General features: G+C 32.1%; 2 protein-coding genes across 3 annotated transcripts; both read left to right on the forward strand.

The window, feature by feature from the left end:
* Positions 1–2,593: 2,593 nt before the first annotated feature.
* LOC145954114 (uncharacterized) lies at positions 2,594–5,668 on the forward strand. Of its 2 annotated transcripts, XM_083067844.1 has the most exons (6): positions 2,594–3,409; positions 3,499–3,568; positions 3,645–3,755; positions 4,377–4,441; positions 4,857–4,908; positions 5,332–5,668. In XM_083067844.1, the coding sequence occupies exons 1-6, from the start codon at positions 3,324–3,326 to the stop codon at positions 5,377–5,379; spliced, it is 432 nt and encodes a 143-aa protein (XP_082923970.1). In that variant the 5' UTR covers positions 2,594–3,323; the 3' UTR covers positions 5,380–5,668. The 2 variants fall into 2 exon arrangements, 1 of the variants encoding a protein (XP_082923970.1); XR_014431275.1 differs by lacking the exon at positions 4,377–4,441 and having other exon boundaries at positions 3,386–3,409; positions 3,649–3,755.
* A 14,183-nt stretch (positions 5,669–19,851) lies between these two features.
* Positions 19,852–22,741, forward strand: LOC109817015 (putative pectinesterase 10). Its single transcript, XM_020382210.2, has 5 exons — positions 19,852–20,147; positions 21,385–21,544; positions 21,632–21,838; positions 21,930–22,171; positions 22,330–22,741. Exons 1-5 carry the CDS (start codon positions 19,888–19,890, stop codon positions 22,496–22,498), a joined length of 1,038 nt encoding a protein of 345 aa, XP_020237799.2. The 5' UTR covers positions 19,852–19,887; the 3' UTR covers positions 22,499–22,741.
* The last annotated feature ends 105 nt before the right edge of the window (positions 22,742–22,846 follow it).

Consider the following 22,846-nt stretch of genomic DNA (forward strand, 5'->3'; position numbering starts at 1 on the left):
GTAGGTAATTTACCTACGGAAATTTCTGTAGGTAAGTTATCTACGGAATTTCCGTAGATAATTTACCTACGGAAATTTCCGTAGATAAATTACCTACGGAAATTTCCGTAGATAAATTACCTACGGAAATTTCCGTAGATAACTGCATCCGTAGATATATTCCGTAGATAAACGCATCCGTAGATAAATTCTAAATCCGTAGATAAAATCCGTAGATAACGTTATCTACGGAAAAATTTCCGTAGATAATGTTATCTACGACCTTATTATCTACGGATTTTTTTCCGTAGATAATCCGTAGATAATTATCAGTTATCTACGGATTTTCATCATTATCTACGGAAAAATTCCGTAGATAATGCTGATTTTTCTTGTAGTGTACCTCAACCTTATTACTATCACAATTTAATTTAGAGTACACCTCGCCATAAGTATGAAAAATGCAATAATTTTGCAGTTTACAATGGTGTACTTTAGCTAACAAACAATTTTATTATTACCCATTGAACTTCATTCATGGGATCGCCATTTATTTGGAGGTGGGTGTCCATTGTTGCAACTAGTTAATGGACTTTAGTCCCATTCCCCTCGACGATTCAAGAACTTGTTGATGCGTCAACCCTTTTGTGAACGGATCTACAAGATTATTTTTAGACCTAACAAAACCAACAGAAAAACACCATGAGATATAAAATTTCTAATAGACTTGTGTCTTATTCTCAAGTGCCTTCTTAATTTTTTCATTAAAGTTTTGCTAGTAACTTTAGCACACTAGTGCAAAAAATGCTTTTAAAATCAGAGTTTTAAAATCGGTTAAGAGGGAACCGGTTTTAAAAATAACGCGGTGGCATTTTTGTAAATAATACCATCACTTTTAAGATCGGTTAAAATTTAACCGATTTAAAAGATATTTTAAAATCATTTAATTTTTAACTGTTTTAAAAGGTCTATCTAACACTACTTTTAAAATCGGTTATTTAAAAATTGATTTTATATATTACAAATAAAATCGATTATTAAATAACTGATTTAAAAAATTATGTCCTAAATGACGAGACCCCTTCCTTTTTCCCTCTTCTCTATTGCATTTGCACTTTCATCTCCATTCAGGCTCGCGATTCTCATCTTTGCCGTCGTTTACATGCTCATCGGCCTCATCGGAATCTTCCTCATCATCCTCTTCAGCCACAAATCCCATGCCTTTATAGAATCAACGTTGGCTTGCTCCTCTTCGTTATTCCCCTCTTCGTCGTTCCCTTTATCGACGCCTTCTATGTTAAGGGTCGCGTCAGAGTTTACGACGGCTTCTATGCCACCACCGCTGCTGTTGGACTTTCTGGCGTGGAGGATGCTCTTGTGCAAGTGAGTTGTCGGAGAGGTACATGCAAGTTGTCATCACAGGGACTGCCGGTTCTGGTATCGTCTATCTTTTGCTGCCTCCTACTAATTCGTTACTATTATTGGTTCAATTTTTCATTTTGGCTTTTTTCTATCTTTAGGTTTTGAGTTTTTTTTTTTAACTAATCGATTATGCTTGGCGTCGGCTTAGTTTGGTTTCACGGGTGCATTGTTTGATTCGAGTATTTATTAGGGTTTTTGCATTCATTGTTGGAATAATCATGGGAACCTTGTAGGGTGAATACTCTTGAGAATTTTTATACTAAGGTTTCCTAGGTGTGTGATGTTTATTTATGTTTCCAATTTTGGTATCCTTGGCCGAAAGCCAAACACTAATCCTTTGAACCATTCATTTGAGGAGTTGACTTCTCACGATATATATTCTTCCCTCACTATGTTGGGTATCCTAACTCTCCTTTGCTTAAGCATTCATTTTCTTATTACGGGTGATAAATTAAAGAATGAGTAAACAGAAAATACATAAATGTAGCTTGATTCTGAGTTGAAACTGTATATTGTCAATCAGGTTATCTCTTGGTTAGACAACATAAACCAATTAAGAGTTGAATTTGATGTGATAGTTCTATTTCAAGGTTATAGTTTTTTGTACCTTAATTCTAAAGCACATTAATATAGTGGTTTTAGGTTTATAAGCAAAATGGTTTTTGACAAGTCTTTGTTATATTTCTTTGTTTATTGAAATTCGAGTGGATGAATGGTTCTTTCTTTTCATTTTGGATGTTTGGACTTCAGGGGTGCTTCTTGAGGCATTAGGTTTATAAGCAAAGTTGTCATATTTGTATTCAAAGTGTGTAGTTTTAATTGAAATTTTTGATCTTGTGTTTGATTTATAATCAAAATTAATGGAAAATTCTCCCAAGAAGATGAGGCATTAGAAATTTAGGGGTTAATGGAAGTGATTAATGCACTACTACAAAAATATTATTTAACATCGCCATATTTACATCGGTTCTAGTAGAACCGATGTAAATCATAAACACGGTGGCAAACTTGTAAATAAATAAAAAAATATAAGTATATTTACATCGATTTTACTTATAATCGATGTAAAAATAAAATCTGGGAGTTGTTCTACATTGGTTTTACTTATAACCGATGTAGAAATAAGACCCTAAGTGCGCTCATCAACAACGTAAATCCAGCCACCTCTTCCCACTCCCAATCCCAATCCCACTCCTAATCCCTCTCCCCCATCTACCAAACCCTAAACCTCATGCTCTCCTCCAGCCTCGCCCCCAACGTCGTCACCGTCGACATTGCCATCCGCTCCCTCTCCTCTGGCTACGCCTTCATCGACGAGATGCGCCGCGACTTTGCCCTCAAGCCCGACCTCGTCACCTACACCATCCTCATCGACAACGTCTGCAACTCCAAGAACCTCCGAGAGGCCGCGCGCCTCGTCGCCATCCTCCACCGCGAGGGCTTCAAGCGTGGTGGAGGACCGGCCCCTCCCGCTACCGCAAGATGAAGGACCGTCTCGTTGAGGTTTCCAAGGAGACAACCACTGGTGTTAAGAGGCTCTACCAGATGCAGGCTAATGGCACTCTTCTCTTCCCCGCTATTAACGTCAATGACTCTATCACCAAGAGTAAGGATTTTCCTTTTCTCCAGATCTGTTACTTTTTACTTCCTTAAATCATGCCTCCGCTTTAGATCTCTCCTCTTTTTGAATCTGGTAACTGTTTGACCAATGTCCTCAAAGAATGTTCACCTCCGCACAAAACCCTACGCAGCAATAGGACTTGCTTTTCTCTCTCTCCATAAACCTCTCTCTCTACGCCCTCCTCCCTCCCCCTCCCCCTCCTCTTCGCGCCGCTCCTTCTGCGCCCTCGCTCTCCGCACCTCCCACAACACAGTCCAACACTTCTGCAAGAAGCTTAGGGTTTCCCAAATCAAAGAAGGCAATGGCGTCGACATGCTCGGCCGCGACCTCGTCGTGCAGGGCTGGGTTCGCACGCTTCGCCTTCAGAGCAGCGTCACCTTCATCGAGGCAATGCTTTACTCTTATTTCCCTTCTGAATAGCATCCTTATGGATTTCTACTTGCATTTTAATTGAGTGCTTTGTTGATTGTGTGTAGATTAACGATGGTTCTTGCCTTTTCCAACATGCAATGCGTGTTGAACTTTGAGGCTGAAGGTTACGATCAGGTATGCTTTCTTTTTGTAATGAGTTGTTTGTGGCTTTTGTTGCTCTCTCTGTTGAAGTTGTGGAGGTTATTATTAGGTAGAATCTGGATTGGTTACCACTGGTACCTCCGTGCGGGTGCAAGGAGTTGTGGTGAAGAGTCAAGGATCCAAGCAGAAAGTGGAATTGAAGGTCAACAAAATTGTACTGGTTAGTTCTTCTTCGTTCTTAACAAAACACTGTTTTTGTTCTCTTTTATCAGAGTAAGGAGTAAATGCACTTTTTATGCTGTCAAAAATTGCTATGTATGATAATTTTGTCAATTTATATAATAATTATCTTAAGAGTCATACATGACATGATTTATGATTGGTTGGATAGTGATTTAAACTATTTTAACATATCATCAATGCTTTCTTCGTTAATTTCTTCAAGAGTTGAACCTTTTTCCTCTGTTTTTAATTTCTTCATGGACGTGTCAGTGTCACAGACGAAGACTGAGTCTTAAGGGAGTGGTTCACTTTTCTTTATGGACAGCTACTATATCATATTCCATACATGCATCTATTGTTTTTTTCTTGTACAGTGCGATATTCATTTTCATCACTCATGTAAACCAACCACTATTAATTGATGCTAAGCTATGAAACACCACTTTTTTGTTTTTTTTTGTTTTTTAACAATTACATGGCTAAAATCTGGATCAACTATTAGGTTCAAAAACAAACTTTATAATATTATCTTTAATTAATACTTTTTTATATCAAATCTTTAACTAATACAAAACTTAAATCCTTTTGGATCTATTCCTTCACACGGATTGGCTTGTAGGCACGTTGGCTGGGACTTTTGCAGAAGCACCTTTTATCAATATTAATCCCAATGAAAGTTTCTTGGTAATCCTCCACTCTAGCGGCGAGTTTTGAAAGTATTTTGAGAGATCTAATTAGTTATGAGAGTTTGCTCGAATGTGTGATTTTGTTGCAAATCTTAAAATGGAACTATTAGACATTAATCATGATTTATCTTCACTGGTCTTAAATCATCAAATAACATTACTTGTGCTCATGGAACAGCTTTACAGGTAGCAATGACTTGATCTCTTAATATCGTGTTCTATTTTTTTTTTTAAAATATTTACTAATCTTTTAGTCTAGAAACTGCATTGGTTGCTTTTTTTTTTGCTTGCTTCCTTTGTTTAGCATAAAAGAAAACTGCATTTTGTTCCTTTATTTAGTGCTTTCAACTTCTCCATCTATTATTCACAAAGTGTTTCACGAGGCAACTACTAATTTTTTTGTCTATCATTAGGTGTGAGACAGAGAAATTGTTCACAACACTAGCAAACTATTATGATAATGATGTAAGTCTCCTTATTCAACATATGCTTTGTAAGATATTTTCTCATTGCAATTATATAGTGGGAATTAGAAAGCAATTATATTTGACCATTTATTACAAGTTTCATTGTATTTTGTAACTCTTTGCGAATGTATGTGATCCTTATTTTTCATTTAGGTATTCTTGGTTAATATGATAAAATGCTACAATTTTATACCCTTGACGTGAAATACTAATTTCGTGGTGAGCATAGTTGAAATTTTCACATCATCTCATATGATGAAATAGAAGGCAAAATATAATTTTTAATTGTATTTGTTAAACTAAATATTTTCCTTACATAATTCTTTAGGTTGTCAGTCTCATATATGTTGAATCCTCTTCTTATAAAATTGTATTGTATAGCCCTCCACTTCTACTTTTTTATTTTATATTTTTTACCCAGATTAATCCTGATTCTACTAAAGGATACAAGTCACGTGGCATGGCATGAGCAATGCTTGGTCAATGGGAAGAAGCTGTAAAGGATCTTTAATTGGTTTCAAAGGGAAGAACAATCGTCTTCTAGTAGAAATCTTAGAGGCATGCTTTGTGGGTTTCTTGGTGGCATGCTTTGTGACTTTCCAGGGGTTCTAATGTTTGGTTCCATTCTTTTTCTATTCTAGTTAGTTTGTAATTTTTCCCATTTGAGGACTTATTTGACGTGTGCCAAAACTTGAATGTTCATAAGCTCGTAACTTAATCAAAATCATAATGCCATGTACTTGTCTTTTTATGGTTAATTTTGGATTTAAATTCTTAATATTCAGTAATAATTGTTGCATAAATTGTATAGTTTCCACGATGTAAATAAAGAAACTAATGATATATTAGATGAATTAATTAATAATGATGGAAACATGGTTTTATATAATAAAAAAGCATAAAAAGCCTGCTATCACACTGCTATCACAGAGATTAAAGCCTGCTAAAAGTAATTTTGATAAAAAAAATTTACTTCAACCACGTTACCGGTTATCAATTTGTGTAATATTTCTCAACATTTTACATCGGGTGATAAAAGACCCGATGTAGTTTTTCTCACTTTTTACAACGGTTCAAGAACCGATGTAAAATATCTTATTCATTTTACGTCATTTGCAACTACATCGGTTTCAAAACCGATGTAGAATAGTCAAAAGAACTGATGTAAAATGTTGTTACTGTAGTAGTGATGATTGTGTTTGGATTCATGAAATCATGAAACTTTCCATTCTTTTTTTTTTTTCTGCTTATATCTCTTTTGTCTTTGATTGATTATTCAGACATAATTGCTTTCTTGTTTTACTGTTTATAAGAAAGTTTATTAATATTGAAGAAATCAGGCAAGTGGTATAGGTGTCTGCTTATCTATTTGAATTTGCATAATATCAAAGGAACATAAAAAGTATTAAATTTATAATTTAATTTGACCACATAATTTTACACATTTTCTAGACCTTCTCTAGACCTGAAAAATTATTTCTTTTGGCATTTGACCAATTGATATATGACACCATTCCATTAAAACAAAAGCTCTGGTTCAACCATCTCTAAAAAATTATTTCTTTTGGCATTTGACTAATGTGAGTTGTTTGTGGATGGATCACTTGATCCTGTGGGTATAGGGCGGATTCACATATTAGGGTCCACTGTACACCATCAAGTCATAGGAGATGATATGGTTAAGGTTTCAGTGTTGGATGTGAGACAACCAGAGGCTAGAGTTCCTGTGCCCACAGAGGAGGTTCAGACAATGGGACAAGCCTTGAACACCTTTTTTTAGTGGCCTCATAAGTTAGTAAAGGTGATATCTACGAAGGTATGTTATTTAAATAATATTTAATTTTAAGTTGGTGTAATTTTATTATAATATTGTATAATATTTGTTTTGTACTTTGTAGAATAGGATATTGTTACCTCACCAAAGGATAAAGGGACGGTCATTGTTATCCCTTCTTGAAATCTTCCTCCAATAATGAGGCTATGGAGATTATTTGCAGATATGGAAGATGACGAGCAACCCAAACAACTCCCTTGGCCTCCTGAAGTGTTTAACATGACTAGTAAAGTACCTCTATATATAAGTCAGAGTGATATATCAGAGATTACAAATGGTCATTGTATGCTAAACATATCAATTTTGCAGTTATGGTTGTTGTAAGTATTTAAATTATTTTTAATTATATTTTGTTGATTTTTTCTAACATTGTTTCTAACGTTGTAGATTTATCCATAAATTGAGCGTGGATAAGGGAAATGATCACATATATGGATTTTTGGAACCTGATTCAATCCAAAAAAGTGGGAATAAGGTCGAAGAAATACAAGCTTACATTCAAAATTAGATGTCTAACTCAAATAAAGAAGTTTACTTGGCCCCTTATTTTTCTGAGTAAGTTTACTTTTATATAATTAAATATAATTTTTTATAAAAACTATTTTCTATTACTCATAATTTCTTAATGCAGTGCTCATTGGCAACTTTTAGTTATTTTCCATATGGACAACATAACTGTATGCATTTGCTCGTTGCATAAACCTCCTCCTATGGATTTTAGACAATTATTAGATAGGTAAATTGTTTAAAAATGTCTAATTTCTTTTATTTATTATCATTGCATTTGACTTTAAACTATAATCATAATGTCATTTTATCATTAGGGCCATCGGAGGATATCATATACTTAAGGGTTCAAAGTTGAAGAAAAAAATGAGTTGGGTCTCTCCTAAAGTAAGATTTTAATTCTAGCAATGATATTTTTTTAAGTAATTTTTTTAATTACTATTCTATTGAAATTGATTTTATATTCTTTTTGTAGTCTCATAAACAAAAAGGAAATTATGAGTGCAGATACTATATAATGAAGACAATGCATACTATTGTCGATTCACAAATAGTATCTGGGTGGGTTGAAGTAAGTTTTACAATTTTGAAAGTTTTTGTTTTAAGTTCTCATTCTATATATTTTATGAATTATTACTAATTGTTTTAATTTTTCTTAACAGATATTTATAGATCGATCACCATTGTCGCTAGAAGACATAAACATCATTAGGGAGCAATGGGCCACATTTTTTATTGACCATTACTTTAATTAGTTTGGGCTTATATTTTATAGTATTGCTTTAACTAGTTAGAGCTTACATTTCATTAAGCAATGTGGTCCATTTATGTATTAGATGTATTTAAAACTATTCAGTTATATATATGGTTGACATTTATCATCTCTTCTCATTTCTATGCAATTTGGTTCATTGAGAAGTAACATAGAAAATACAAATATTTTGGTTAATTGAAAATATTTGAACTGTCTAGTATTTATTCATTTGCAAGTTTTGTTCTGAGGTGCTCCCAAAACAAGTCAAACATTAAAATCACTACTTTTAAGATCGGTTATGCCATAACCGATTTTAAAAATCTAAGGCTTTTAAGATCAGTTGTTTCATAACCGATTTTAAAACTCTAAGGCTTTTAAGATCGATTGTTTCATAACCTTTTAAGATCAATTATTTTATAACTGATCATAAAAGTCAAGACTTTTAAGATCAGTTATAAAACAACCGATCTTAAAAGTTAATAACCGATTTTAAAAGTTTAACTTTTTAAAATTGGCTCTTTTAAAATCGGTTAAGGAACCTATTTTAAAAGTTAAAAATAACCGATTTTAAAAGCTTTTTTTCCACTAGTGGCAATAGCAACATGACTATCACAATGCATTGAGATTGGAGATATAGGTTTATTTAACAAAGGCAAATCACATAATAAATTTTTAAGAAATTCGACTTCACTACTAGCAGTATCTAAGGCAATTATTTTATCTTCCATAGTAGAACGAGAAATAATAGATTATTTTGTAAATTTCCAAGCTATTGCACCTCCAGCTAAAGTAAAGATATAACCACTAGTAGATTTAGTTTCATAAGAGTCAAAAATCCAATTTGCATCATTAAAACCTTCAATTACAATAGGATAACATGCATAGTAAATGCGATAATTAATAGTTCTTTTAATATATTTAAATAACCTTTCTAGAGCATGCCAATGTGAATGGTCAGGATTATGAGTATATATTCCTAATTTACTAACAGCATATGCAATGTTTGGTCTAGAATAATTAGACAAATGCAATAAGGAACCAATAATTTAAGAGTATTTAAGAGAAGAAACACTTTCACCAATGTTTTTCTTCAATTTTATATTAGAATCAAATGGGATAGAAACAGGTTTCACATCAAAATAATTAAACACTTTTAACAATTTTTCAATATAATATGATTGTGTCAAAACAATATCATTGTGATTCTTAATTAACTTAATCCCTAAATGTGACACCCTCTACCCCAACATACATATACAGTAATTATAAAAATATAAAAATTTTCATCATTAAAAATCAAATTTCCAGCCACGTAAGGGTAAAGAGTTCACATTCATAAACTTAATCCAAATAACATGCCGGTAAAATTACAAAGAAATAAAATTGAATTTTCCAAAATACTTTAATAAGAACATCTTTAAACTAATTCTATCTATGTCCCGATGTCACATGTCCTATCAGAGCAAAACCCAACATAGAAGCCTAAGCTTCATCACCAACATCCTCAGCCTCACGCTGATGATCACCTGTATATCAAACAAAAGAAACAACACAAAAGAAGGGAGTGAGAAACATCTCACTCTGGCTCACGGTGTAGGAACGCACACCGGATAGCCAAACACAAACAATACAGTTACCTCATAGATCAATCAACAACAATAGTTTATTCAATCATCCAAGTCATACAAATAGTAATTTATTATCATTTAATAATAAGGATGCACATGCATGGACACGGACTTCACATTATCATGCATGTGGCGCCAGTAAAACATCACATGGCATATTGCCGCTAGCAATACACGAAGAGTAGTCTAGGAGTACATGCCGGGTCACACCCTCTACACACTCTCACTAGAAGGATATACTACCAGAGTCTCGTCGGGATAGCTAAGCCGCACAAGATACATCCCATGCACACAATGGGCGAGACTGGGACTTCCAAACCGAGCTATCCCCAAGGACTAATCCCCAAAGCTTTTACACTAGGGGGCCTTCTCTGGCGGTGTATTCCATATCGTACCCTTAAAACACTTATGCAAATGATGCATGTCAATCAAGACTATATGCATTCTCATATCACATTATCATTTCCCATGGTCATATCACATCATCACATTATCTCATCATATTTCATTATCACATTTCATATCTCATGTCTCAATCACATTTCACATTATCGCATTATCTCATCATATTCACCAAGCCTTCACAGAGCACTTTAATTTATATCAAAACTCATTTATTTATAAAATTAAATACATATTTTTACATCTCATCAAACAAGGAATATAACAGAAAAATCAGAAATCAAAACAGAAAATATTTCATATTTTTCCTATTTCTCATAGGGTTTCCCGCAGGAACCCACAGAGCACTCTAGATCATATTAAAACATATTTATTTTCAAAATTAACCACATACTCGTGCATCACATCCAACAAGGAACACAACAAAGTAATCAGAAGGAAAAATAGAAAACATTCATATTTTGCCTGTTTTCTCATAGGGTTTCCCATAGGAACCCATAGAGATCTCAAGTCATACAATTAATTGCATATAAGAAAAATAATAAGCAATACAGATACAATTGGGAGAAACCCCTCATACATGAGCATACATAAAAATACAGCAAACACAGGATTAGGGGCCAATCCCACTACCCAGCATACAATCTCACACCCAGAGCGAGGTTTCTCACTCCCCCCTTACCTCGATAAGCAGGAGCCGAATCTTGTTGGTCGCCCCCTCTAGGTTTCCCTTCGTCTTCAGAGAGAAAGGAGGAAGAAGATTAGAAAATGAAAAAATGAGTTTTAGAGAGTGCAAAACGCTTTATTTATAGAAATCAGGTCGCGGCCAGAACGGCCCGTTCCGAATCCGGAACGGCCCGTTCTGGGCACACGGAATAGGTACAAAAGCCTCTCCCAGAACGGCCCGTTCCAAAACCAGAACGGCCCGTTCTGGGGTTTCCGGAACGGCCCATTTCAATGTGGAACGGCCCGTTCTGAGTCAAACTTTGTTCTTTTAAAAATCACATCCGGAACGGCCCTTTCCTAAAGTGGAACGGCCCGTTCTGGGTTAAAATTTTACCCACGAATGCTTGATTTGGAACGACTCGTTCCCAAAGTGGAACGGCCCGTTCCAGAGCTATGAAAATCCAAATTACTGATTAATAAATAAATAAATAACGTATATATATATATCAAAATAAAATATCAATACAATTTAAAACATGATTTTCTTCAAATAATAATTATAACAAAATATCATAATTAATAATATTATACAAAATAATTTTCATAAATGATTATTATTAAAAACCTTTAAAACTTCAATCAAACCCATTTAATTAATCACAATAATTATAAGGAAATAATCTTCATAAATACAAAAATAAATAATAATTATTCGTAGTATTAGTAGAAAAATTCGGGATGTTACACTAAAATAAACATCAACAAGGCTAAGATCCTTCATTTCAAAATTACTAGACAAGAAGGACTTCACATCATTTATAACATGTAAATTACTACCAAAGATTAAAATATCATCCGCATAGAGACATAAAATAACACATGAATTATCATCAAATTGTTTCACATAAACATATTTATCATTATTATTAAATTGAAACCCATATGATGAAACAACATGATCAAATTTATCATTCCATTCTTTAGGTGCTTGTTTTACACCATACAAAGATTTAACAAGCTTGCAAACTTTATTTTCCATTCCAGGTTCTATAAAACCTTCAGGTTGATTCATATAAATTTCTTCTTCCAAGTCACCATTTAAGAAGGTAGTTTTTACATCCATTTGATGAATTTCTAAATTAAAAACACGAGCAAGAGCAATTAAGACTCTAATAGTAGTAACTTTAGATATAGGAGAATATGTATCAAAGAAATTCACACCTTCTACTTGTTTATAATAACCAATAACAACAAGTCTTGCCTTGAACTTATCTATAGAACCATCCATTCTTATTTTATTTTTTTTCTGAAAAACCCATTTATAGCCTGTATTGTTGCAGCCAGGAGGAAGGTCAATCAAAAACCAAGTTTTATTGACTTTAAGAAAATCTATTTCATCATTAGTGGCTTCTTTCCAAAAAGGTGCATATATCAACAAATCTCATGACTTCACTATAAGTTTTAAGATCATTTTAAAGTAAGAAAGAACAAAATTCAGGACCAGAATCTTTAGTTTTCTAATTCTTTTACTTATTCTAGGTTCAAGATCCTTGTTAACATTACACTAGAAGGTAAAATAGAGCTAGAAGTATCATAAACAGGTTTGGACAATTTATTCTTCAAGAGAAAAATATATTTTCAAAGAAAATATCTCTAGATTCTATAATTATATTATTAGAAATTTCAGCAACTTCAGAATTAATAACTAAAAATCTATAAGTAGTAATATGTAAAGAATATCCACACAAAAAAAACACAATCAATAGTCTTGGGACCAAATCTTTTTATTATTAATAGGAATATTCACCTTTGCAAGACATCCTTACACTTTGAGATATTTCAAATTTGGTTTTCTATTTTTCTTAAGTTCAAAAAGGATTTTATCTGAATTTTTATAAGCAATTCTATTTAAAATGTGACATGCAGTAAACAAAGCTTCCCCCCCACAAATTATTAGGCAAACCAAAACCTATAAGCATAACATTTATCATGTCTAACAGAGTACGATTTTTTCTTTCAACAATTCCATTAGATTGAGGAGCATCCTGGTGGAGTGACTTCATGAATGATATCATGTGATTCAAAAAATTCACCCATTTCACTTGAAGAATATTTTCCTCCTCTATCAGAATGAAAAATTTTAATTTTCCTTTCTAATTGATTTTGAACTTCTACTTTATAAACTTTGAATTTTTCAAATAACTCACTTTTATGAATTATCAAGTATACATAGCAATATTTTGAGAAGTCATCAATGAAGGTAATAAAGTGTTTCTTTCCACCACTAGTAATAACACCATTGAAAGTTAAAGCACTTAATGGTACTAGTCCTAGAACAAGTGTTAGGAGTTTCTTTCTCACGTGAAAGTTTGATTTTCTCATGTTTCTCTCTAAATGGTTCATCCTCAGAGTAACTCTTAGAAGAGTATTTATCCTCTCTATGATCTTTTTTATGATATGAAGATGATGAGGAATCCTTCTTGTGAGAAGTTTTCCTCAACAATTGCTTCTCAACTTTAATGCATAATTGGACAAATTCATTAAGGTCCCTATATGATAAAAGCTAAACTTTATCCCTGATCTTAATGCTCAAGCCACTTAGAAACCTTGTTATTGTGGTTTTCTCCTCATCCCTTATGCTTTCCTTTATTATGTACAACTCCATCTTTTGCTTATACTCTTCTACATTCATGTTCTTTTGATGGAGTCATTGGAGCCTATCCATAAGCTCCCTTCCATAATAGGAGGGTATATGCTTCCGTCTCATGATACTCTTAAGGTTATTCCAATATTTATTGTAACACCTCGATTTTCACAAATTATATGAAGGCTTAAAGCCTAATAAGGGTGATTTAGTACCCTAGAATAGGCCGTTCCAAACTACTAAAAAGGCCTATAAACCCTAGATTGGAACGGGTCGTTCCAACACAGGCTGTTATGAGTAAAATTCAAACTCAGAACGAGCCAGGAGTTAGATTCTTTCTTAGTGATCCAAGTGAAAAAAAGATTGGTAGGGGTATAAATAGCCCTTTACGAGTGGAAGTTGATAGTGTTTTGATTCAAGGATAAAATCTTTGTGCCTAGTAATCTTGAATTAAGGAAGATTATCTTAGAGGAAGGACACAAGAAGTACTCTTAATATTCATTCAGGAGTTACTAACATGTATCAGAGTGGCGCAGCGGAAGCATGGTGTGGCCTAAGGTGAACAGAGGAGTAGAGGAATTTTTGTACTCGTGTGTAGTATGATAGAAGTCTAAGGTAGACCACTATAAGTCTTTAAGATTTTTACAGCCTTTAGATGCCTCATTTTGGAAGTGAGATGGTGTATAGATAGACTTTGATGGTAGGTTTATCTAGAGATGCTTAAGAAATTTGATTCTATTTGGATTATAGTGGATAAACCCACCAAGTTTTCTCACCTTATACTTATTAACATTAGACATTCCTTGGAGAGATTGATAAAATTGTACATCAATAAGGTAGTGAGATTACATGGGAATTAGAAAGCAAGATGCGAGAAGCCTACCCATTTCTATTTTCAGGAAAATTTCGGGGACGAAATTTTTAAAAGGAGGGGAGAATTGTAACATCCCAAATTTTTTACTAATACAATAGTTAATTATTATTTTTATATTTATGGAAATTATTATCTTATAGTTATTAATTAATAGAAAGGGTTTTTTATAGAACATTTTAGAGATTTTTAATAATTGATTATTATTTATTTTTAATATTTATGGAGATTATTAAAGGAGTTTATAATTAAATAATAAATATTATTTTTTGGTGTTTCGGAGGCCTAGAACGGGCCATTCCCAAAAGTGGAACTGGTCGTTCCAAGTTATTAAAAATGCCTAAAAACCTTAGTTGGAAACGGGTCGTTCCAATTATAGTCGTTGTGAGTAAAATTTAACCCCAGAACAGGACGTTCTGGTTTTAAAATGGGTTGTTCCGGTCTTGAGAACGGGCAATTCCATTCTTGAGAACAGGCCGTTCTAGTTGTAAATGTTACACATAACGAACGGCTCTAGAACGGGCCATTCCGGATCCAGAACGGGTTGTTCTAGCCACTCCAGGCTTCTATAAATAGGAGGGGGGCTGTGAAAAAATTATAACAAAGTGAGGTGAAAACTTAGAGAGAGAAAGAGAAAGAGAAAGAAAGAGGGAAAGAGAGAAAAAGTGAGTAGGAAGAGGATCTTGAAGTTTTTCGCAAATAAGTCGATGTTCTAAGGTAGGGAGAGGAGAACGTTATCTCTTTTAAAATTTTAATACCATTTTGTTGACTTATTTATGCTATTTTTTATTTGTATCTGTTTAGTGAGGTGTCCTTGACCTCATTTATTTGCTTAACTTATGATCATTTTTACTTATAAAAATTAATAAGGTGTTCATAGTTTATGTTATTTAATTATTTTATAATGATTATCATTTTCATTTATATGATTGAGACTCTTAATATATTCTTTTTACGTAAATATTATTCAAATTTATTTAATGTAAATATATTTTATAATCAACTATAATATAGTTTTGATATCTTGGACTTGTCTTGTTGTTATTTCTTCATGTATTTATGAAGATAAATATTATTTCTATATGGCCATAGAAGATAAAGTTTGAATTATTTGTAGCTGGAGGTTTGACCTTAGGGATTTAAATGAGTAAGGAATGAAGGTGAAATATCCTCTTGTTGGTTAAGGTGAAATATCCTTTTATTGGTTGATATTATGATGAAAATTTTATATATATGTGTGTGTGTGTGTTTAATATTCATTATAAATAATTTTGTATATTCTTTTGAATTATTGTATTTATTGGATATGTTCTCATTCCTCACTTTTCTTTGTTTTTAAAATTAAATATATTATAAAATAGATGGATCTACCTACGATTCGAGGACATTTTACAATTGTTATTATTGTTGTCTTTCATGGATGGAATTGGGATGTGGATGCTATTTCCAACTCCATTACGTTTTGAAGACATATGATTACATTCATATATTTTTCTTTCTGCCAACCATACTAGTCAAATTATAAATTTATTTTCACTATTAATGTAATTATTGTAATAGAGGTGGAAGAAATGAAAAATGTGTAAAATAGTACATATTTATAAATATTTTTAGAATGATGTCATGTAATAAGTTCACAAAATTTTTTTTGTCCTTGTGAAAAATATTATTAATGATATAATTATGATAATATCATTAAAAGAAAAATATATTCAATATTATATAAGTTGGGCGTTACATTATTGGGTTAAATTTTTCTTACTCAAAATTACATAAATATAGATATATTTACAAACAAGTTCATATTAAGAAAAAAGAGCAATGAACTTTTTTTCTAATTAAGATTATACCACAAACTAATAAAAGTGGGTGCTAAAATATCTATCCTGCAGCTGATCTATTTTCTGCCACAAATAATTCAAAATAACTAATTTTAGTATTATTTTTTTACTCTAAATAGTAAATATGGATTTATTATTTTTCTTACTCATTTAATCTTATTATTGTTATTATATTTTTTAATTTTAGTATTAATGTATAAATTTTTTAATATTCATTTTAAAATAAATTTTAAATCGATTAATGATAGATTATTTATATAAATTTGATAAATATAAAATACCAAAATATTTTTAATAATATTTTTTCTTTACAAACAATAATAATTTTACTTGATGTAAAAAAGTCAATAACAAATTTATATTATATACATAAAAAAAAGTTATATTATTAACTAATAAAATAATATATTTCTTAATTTATATAATTTCTTTTTTTATACATACATCACGCATGTCTATGTCTAGTTATCTAATAAATGCCGAGAGTTAAATAAAATGCATAAGAATATTTTAACCAATGTTAAGTATATATATTAGTTCTTCTTGCTAAATAAAAATTTGAATTATTCTTGTAGTGACTAATCTGGATAAATGAGTTTTATGATAATCTCAAACAACAAAAAGATATTTCACATTAAGTTCTCTACTCACTTAAATCACCAAGATTAAACTTCTAACTACAATTTAATTCAAACTTTCATTTTTCTTATGGTCATAGATTAACATTTATCTTTATAATGAATGATAATATAATAGTAAGATGAGCTTAGAAAAATTAACAAAATTAGATTATAGTTAGAATTAATATAAAAATTATTAAGCTAAATAAATTAGTGTGAGATCCCCGTAAACTCTTCCTCTCTTTTCTCTTCCTCACTCACTCAAAAACACTCTCATCCTCACTTCTCATTTTCTCTCATCTTCTTTGTGGTGATCTTGGTGGCAATAGGTGCTGATTGTGGTGTTGGAAGCTAGTGGAAGTCTCCTTCTCCGTTCTAAATTCTCCGCTCGTTCTTCTTCTCCATTTCTCTTCTCCTCCGCTGTTCCGAAGCTCGGATCCTTGCACCGAGGTAAGGGAAGCTAGTTCGTGGCTGTGTCTTGTTGAAAATGAGTTCATAAACTCATTTGTGGGCTGACGAATTGATGATTTCGGGCTGAGATTAATTGAAACTTTCGTTTTCGGGGTTTCGGGGTTTTGGGAGAAAATTTGGGTTTTTCTTGGATTCGAGTTGCATGTTGAAAATGAGGTGTTTTTCTTGATGTTTGATGAAAATGTGGACTTTTGGATGGATTGCATGCTGGTTTTCTAGTTGTTTTGCAGGGTTGGGTGAAAATTTTCGAACTTGGTGAGTTGCTGCTGAGCTTCGCGCCGAGCGCCGTTCTTCGCGCCAAGCGCGTGACCACCAAGGGACTCCATTTGAGCAAGCCCTCCGAGCGCAATGATGAGTGCGCCGAGCGCGCTTGAGAATGTGGGTCTCTGGCTGGCCCACGCTGGGTGTGACTTAGACCGCGCTGGGCGCGATACCAGTTGTGACATGTTTTGGGGTTTTGGTTCTACGCTAAGCGTGACCCTTGTTGCGTTGGGCGTGGAGACTCCTTGGGAGTCTTTGCCATGGGGTCGCCGGGCACAAATTTTAATTGTGCTGGGCGCGAGACCTTGGGAGGTCTCTGCTTTCCCCGCGCTGGGCGCGAGTTTGGGCACACCGGGCGCGTGACACTCCTTGGAGTCTCTGCCTGGGCATGCGCTGGGTGCAATTTGCATTGCGCCAGGCGTGTGAGAGCCTTGAGCTCTCTGGCTGGGTCACGCCGGGCGCGAGCACTCTTGCACCGGGCGCGCTGGCCCCTGGTGCTCTCTGGTTGTGCCGCGCCGGGCACAACCAGGAGTGCGCCGGGCACGGATGCGATGCTTGACCAAATGCTGATAAATGTTATTTTAAGCTAAATTGAGCTTAAATTTATGAATATGCCGTGCTGTTAGATGTTATTGCTGAATAGGGATGTTTAAGCTGTGCTGTGAGCTGTGTTTAGATGTTAAGCAGAGCCATGTTGTATGTTGATTTAAGCTGTATTTGATGATATTGTTGTGTTGTGCTGAACTATATGCTATTATAGCCGCTATGCCAGTGCTGTTATAACCACTATTGTGGTGTTGTTATAGCCGCTATGTCGGTGCTGTTATAGCCACTATTGTGGTGCTGTTATAGCCGCTATATCGGTGCTGTTATAGCCACTATTGTGGTGTTGTTATAGCCGCTATGTCGGTACTGTTATAGCCACTATTGTGGTGCTGTTATAGCCGCTAAGTCGGTGCTGTTATTGCTGAATGTTGTGATATTTTGAGCTGGTTGATGTGCTGATAGTTGTAGCTGTTTATCATTCATATTTTACATATGTATGTTGATTCTTTTCACTAGCTTACCCTTTGTTGTTTCCATGTGTTTGGACTGCGATGATCATATTGTTGTGTGGGAGCAGGGCATGGTTAGGTTGGTGTTTTGCTGAGGAAGGTCTCCAACTGGCAGATGAAGTTTTATTCTTTTGATGTAGTTAGCTACTTAGTTAGCATTTGCTGGATGTATTTTTGTTTTGTACACTCTAACTCTAGCCGGATTGAGACCTTGTATATATATATATTTTAAATCTTATATTTATATACTTGTTCTTTTCTGTCTGGTGTTTCCGGTGTGATGTGCCGTATGTAGTGACCAGTCGGGTCGTTACAATTAGAATATTTTAAATTATTTAAAAATTTATTATAACATAGTTTACAGGAATGAAATGTATTAAAGAATAGTAATCTAGTAAATGACAGTTATAAACACATAAAATAATTAAATAACATAAATTAGAAATACCTAATTAATTATTTTGAATAAAGGGTATCATAGATTAAACAAGCAAATGAGGTTAAAGCACCTAACTAAATAAATATATATAAATATAACAAAATAAATAAATATAACAATATAAAAAACTTAAAAGGGATAAAAATCTCCTTTTTTACCTTAATAAAAAAAAGGTGGAATTGCTTAGAGATAATTAAGACTGCGTAAAAAAAATTTCTCACTTTCCCTTTTTCATGCTATTTCTTTCTCTTCCTCCTTAATATTTCTTCATGTTTTCTCTCTTTTTCTTTCTCCTCGACCCCCCTCCATCTCTATTTATAGGAGCCTTAAATGATTATTTTATTATTATCATTATATTTATTTAGTTAGAAATGGGTGAGACCATTTATTACCCATTGCTTATTGATAATTCTCTTTACATATAGATAAAGAGATAAGATTTGTAATGTACTGCTGCAGATTTGCTGTAGCAAGTTTTTTTATAATTTTATTTTAATAAACCTCTCTCTTTTTATATACATATAAAGAATAATTTTTTAAATATCTATATACTTCATAATAATAATAAAATTAAAGTTTTATTCTAAAAAAAATAAATTTTTTAAAAGAAAATTATAATGTAATTGAAATTTTTATATCTCCATTTTAATTTACTAGAAATATAAAAAAATTCATAGCATAAAAAAATCATTATACTTAAATTTGTATGTATTTTTTTTTAAATGTAGCTAAAAATTTAAATTATTATTTTGATAATAATAAAATTGAGAATATCATAATATGGTATGAAAAATTCAGAATATTACAAGGTAGTATTAATTATGCATGAAAATTAATTTAGAAGATTTGATTTTTTTGGAATTAAATATTACATAAGATTTTTTTTCTTTTCTTGAATTTACTAAATAAAGAAGTGAGAGATAGTTTTTTTTTTTCTCCAAAGAAGATACTCTTTTTTTTTTTTGTATTTAAAAGGGGGTGTTTATGCTCCTAAAATTCACTCAACACATATCCTCTATCATGGAATTGTTTCCTCGGTCAATGACTTTCTTGTTAATTTTGTTCATTAGTTATTTTTTTTGTCTCAGCAAAGCCACAGATTGTGGCGGGAAAGGTGTTTCAAATACCATTACTGTTGGTCAAGATGGCAAAGTAACATTTAGAACAATTCAAGCTGCCATTGATTCTGTAAAGAGTAACAATGATCGATGGGTCAAGATTCACATAAAAGCCGGTACTTACATGTAAGTTGAATTCATATTATTTGTAACATCTTGTATTGTTTTTTTTTTTTTAATTTTATTGATTTTTTTTTGTTTTGATGACAAACAAGAATTTGTTAAAAAAAATAAAGAATATATCATGCTTTAAAACAATATTCTTATTGTTACATATATATACATTATTTACTCTTTCAACATTAAATAAGACTAATACGTGAAATTAAAATAAAACAACATATCTACTCATTAATTATTTTTTTTAAATAATGTTATTTTTATAAATTCAAAAATTCGAACTACAAATAACTAAGTAATTATCCACACCTTAACCATTTTGTCATTACTAATCTAAATTATCTTGGTGGTAGTATTGAGACTTTCCATTTAAAATAAGATGAAAAAATCCTAATTCTTCGAAACATTGATTATACTCAGGATTCTATAATCAATTTTGTCCATTTATAAGTTAGTACTTTTATAGATTTTGTTGTTTATCCCTCGGATCCACATTGAAATGGGCCTAAAATCTTTACAAGTTCATTTCGCCATCATGTTCTCTTTATGTTTGACGAATTCGTATTTAAAATGAACATTATTTTCAAAAACTCATATAAAACAACTATTTAAATGTATTTAGGAATATTGCAGAAATTATAAATTAATAAATGAGAGTAATTTATTTTAAATATATAAATTAAAAATTTCTTAATCTATGTGTAAAAAGTTAAAAGAACCAAAACTTTAAAATAAAGGGAGTATTATTTTTGTCATTAAGTTCATAAGATAATTAGCTTTTTTTTCTTTCATTTTTAAAAGCAATTAATGATTTTTAAGCGTTAATTGCTCCATCAATAAAAAGGAAATTAGTTGGGAATAGCTTTCTTTGTCTTTGACATTTATGACCCACGATATTGATAAGGATAAATGTTCAAACTCACTATAATTCAAATTATAATGTTTTCATACATAGCTACAAAAATTCTGATCAAATTTTCACCGAAAGTCATATTTACCATTTTTACTGCGTCCATTTAACATTGACAACCCTATTTATTTATCAGATTCGGTGTTGTTTTTCTAACAAGGAATGTATATCCTGCCCCAAATTTTTTTCTTGTTGATCTTTGAATTAATTACCTTTGTTGAAAAATAATATCTTGCACGTGATTTTTTCTCTCTTGAATTTGGAACTTTTTAAGAATTTACCATTTTCATAAAAATGTATGTTGTTAATTATTCCTATATTGTATTTGTGCAGAGAAAAAGTTCAAATTCCTATAGAAAAACCATGCATCATTTTAGAAGGAGAAGGTAGTCAACGCACAATCATAAGTTTCTCAAACGACGACAAAACAAAGAATAGTGCTATATTCATTTCATCGCCACCAAACATCGTTCTAACTGACATCACTTTCAAGGTGAATACATAAAAAAATTGATAAAAGCAATCATTTGGGCAATTATATAATATTATTTATTCCTAATATATTGTTATGTAATTGCAGAACTCATATAATGTGGATAATATAAGTGCACAAATATTTCCAGCAGTGGCAGCAACAATATACGGAGACAAATCTTTTATCCTCAGGTGTAGTTTTTTAGGTTATCAAGACACTTTATTTGATGCTTATGGACGTCATTACTATAAAGATTGTTACATTCAAGGTGAAGTGGACTTTATTTTTGGTGGTGGACAAGCTTATTTCGAGGTAATACACAAATGTATTTTTTTTTTTTAATTTTTGAAAATGAAATAATACACACATTCATTTTTATGTGATTTGTTTTTGTCACCTGTAGAATTGTTTGCTCAATGCTACAGGGAGAAATAAAGATTTACCAGGTTTTGTCACAGCTCAAGGAAGAAAATTTTCTAATAGCTCAAGTGGTTTTGTATTTGAAGGCGGTTCCCTAGTGGGAAATGGTAAAGTGAACTTAGGAAGAGCATGGAAAGCTTACTCTAGAGTTATTTTTCACAAAACAAACTTTTCTTCTGTGGTAACTCCTGAAGGATGGAATTCTTTTGGTCGTACTGGTCAAGAGTAAGTTTTAATAAATATATTCTTAAAAATGGACAATGCAAAAGTAATCATAATTTTTTAAAACTTAAAAAAATTATGATTTATTTTATTAGTGGGTATTTTTTTGTATTGAGAAATTTTTTCTTCATTTCTCTTAATTTGTTAATAAATATTTGTAGGATCAGTAAGATTACTTATGCTGAAGTAGACTGTAAAGGACCAGGGGCTGATACTTCAAAGCGTGTTCCATGGATCAAAAAGTTGAGTCCTTCACAGTTAGAAGAATTTTCTTTAGCATCTTTTATCAACAAAGATAGTTGGCTCGACAATTTACCAACTATCTCCTAGTAATTCATTTTTCTAATTTAGATTAAGAATTTTTGTATGGCTAAGTTTAGTTGAATGATCTCCAATTATTAATCTTTGTATGCTCAAATAAAAAATGAAGCAGTTTGCCATATGAAGATTCTTTTACACTTTTAATAAATAAAAGTGAATGTTAAGTTATTTTGATATATCACACTTCATTTCTAAGTTTGTTTTATGACGAAATAATTCTCCAACAAAAAATAAAATTACGTCATTTCTCTTCCAAATTTTTTTGACCAAATAGGGAATAATATTTTTTGTTGGCTCAAAATAAGGGTTAAAAATTTATTATTAATATGATTAAGTTCATTCAAAAATTAATTTTCT

This window comes from Cajanus cajan, chromosome 2 (genome assembly GCF_000230855.2).
Source record: "Cajanus cajan strain Asha chromosome 2, NIPB_CcT2T_4, whole genome shotgun sequence".
NCBI classification, from domain to species: domain Eukaryota; kingdom Viridiplantae; phylum Streptophyta; class Magnoliopsida; order Fabales; family Fabaceae; genus Cajanus; species Cajanus cajan.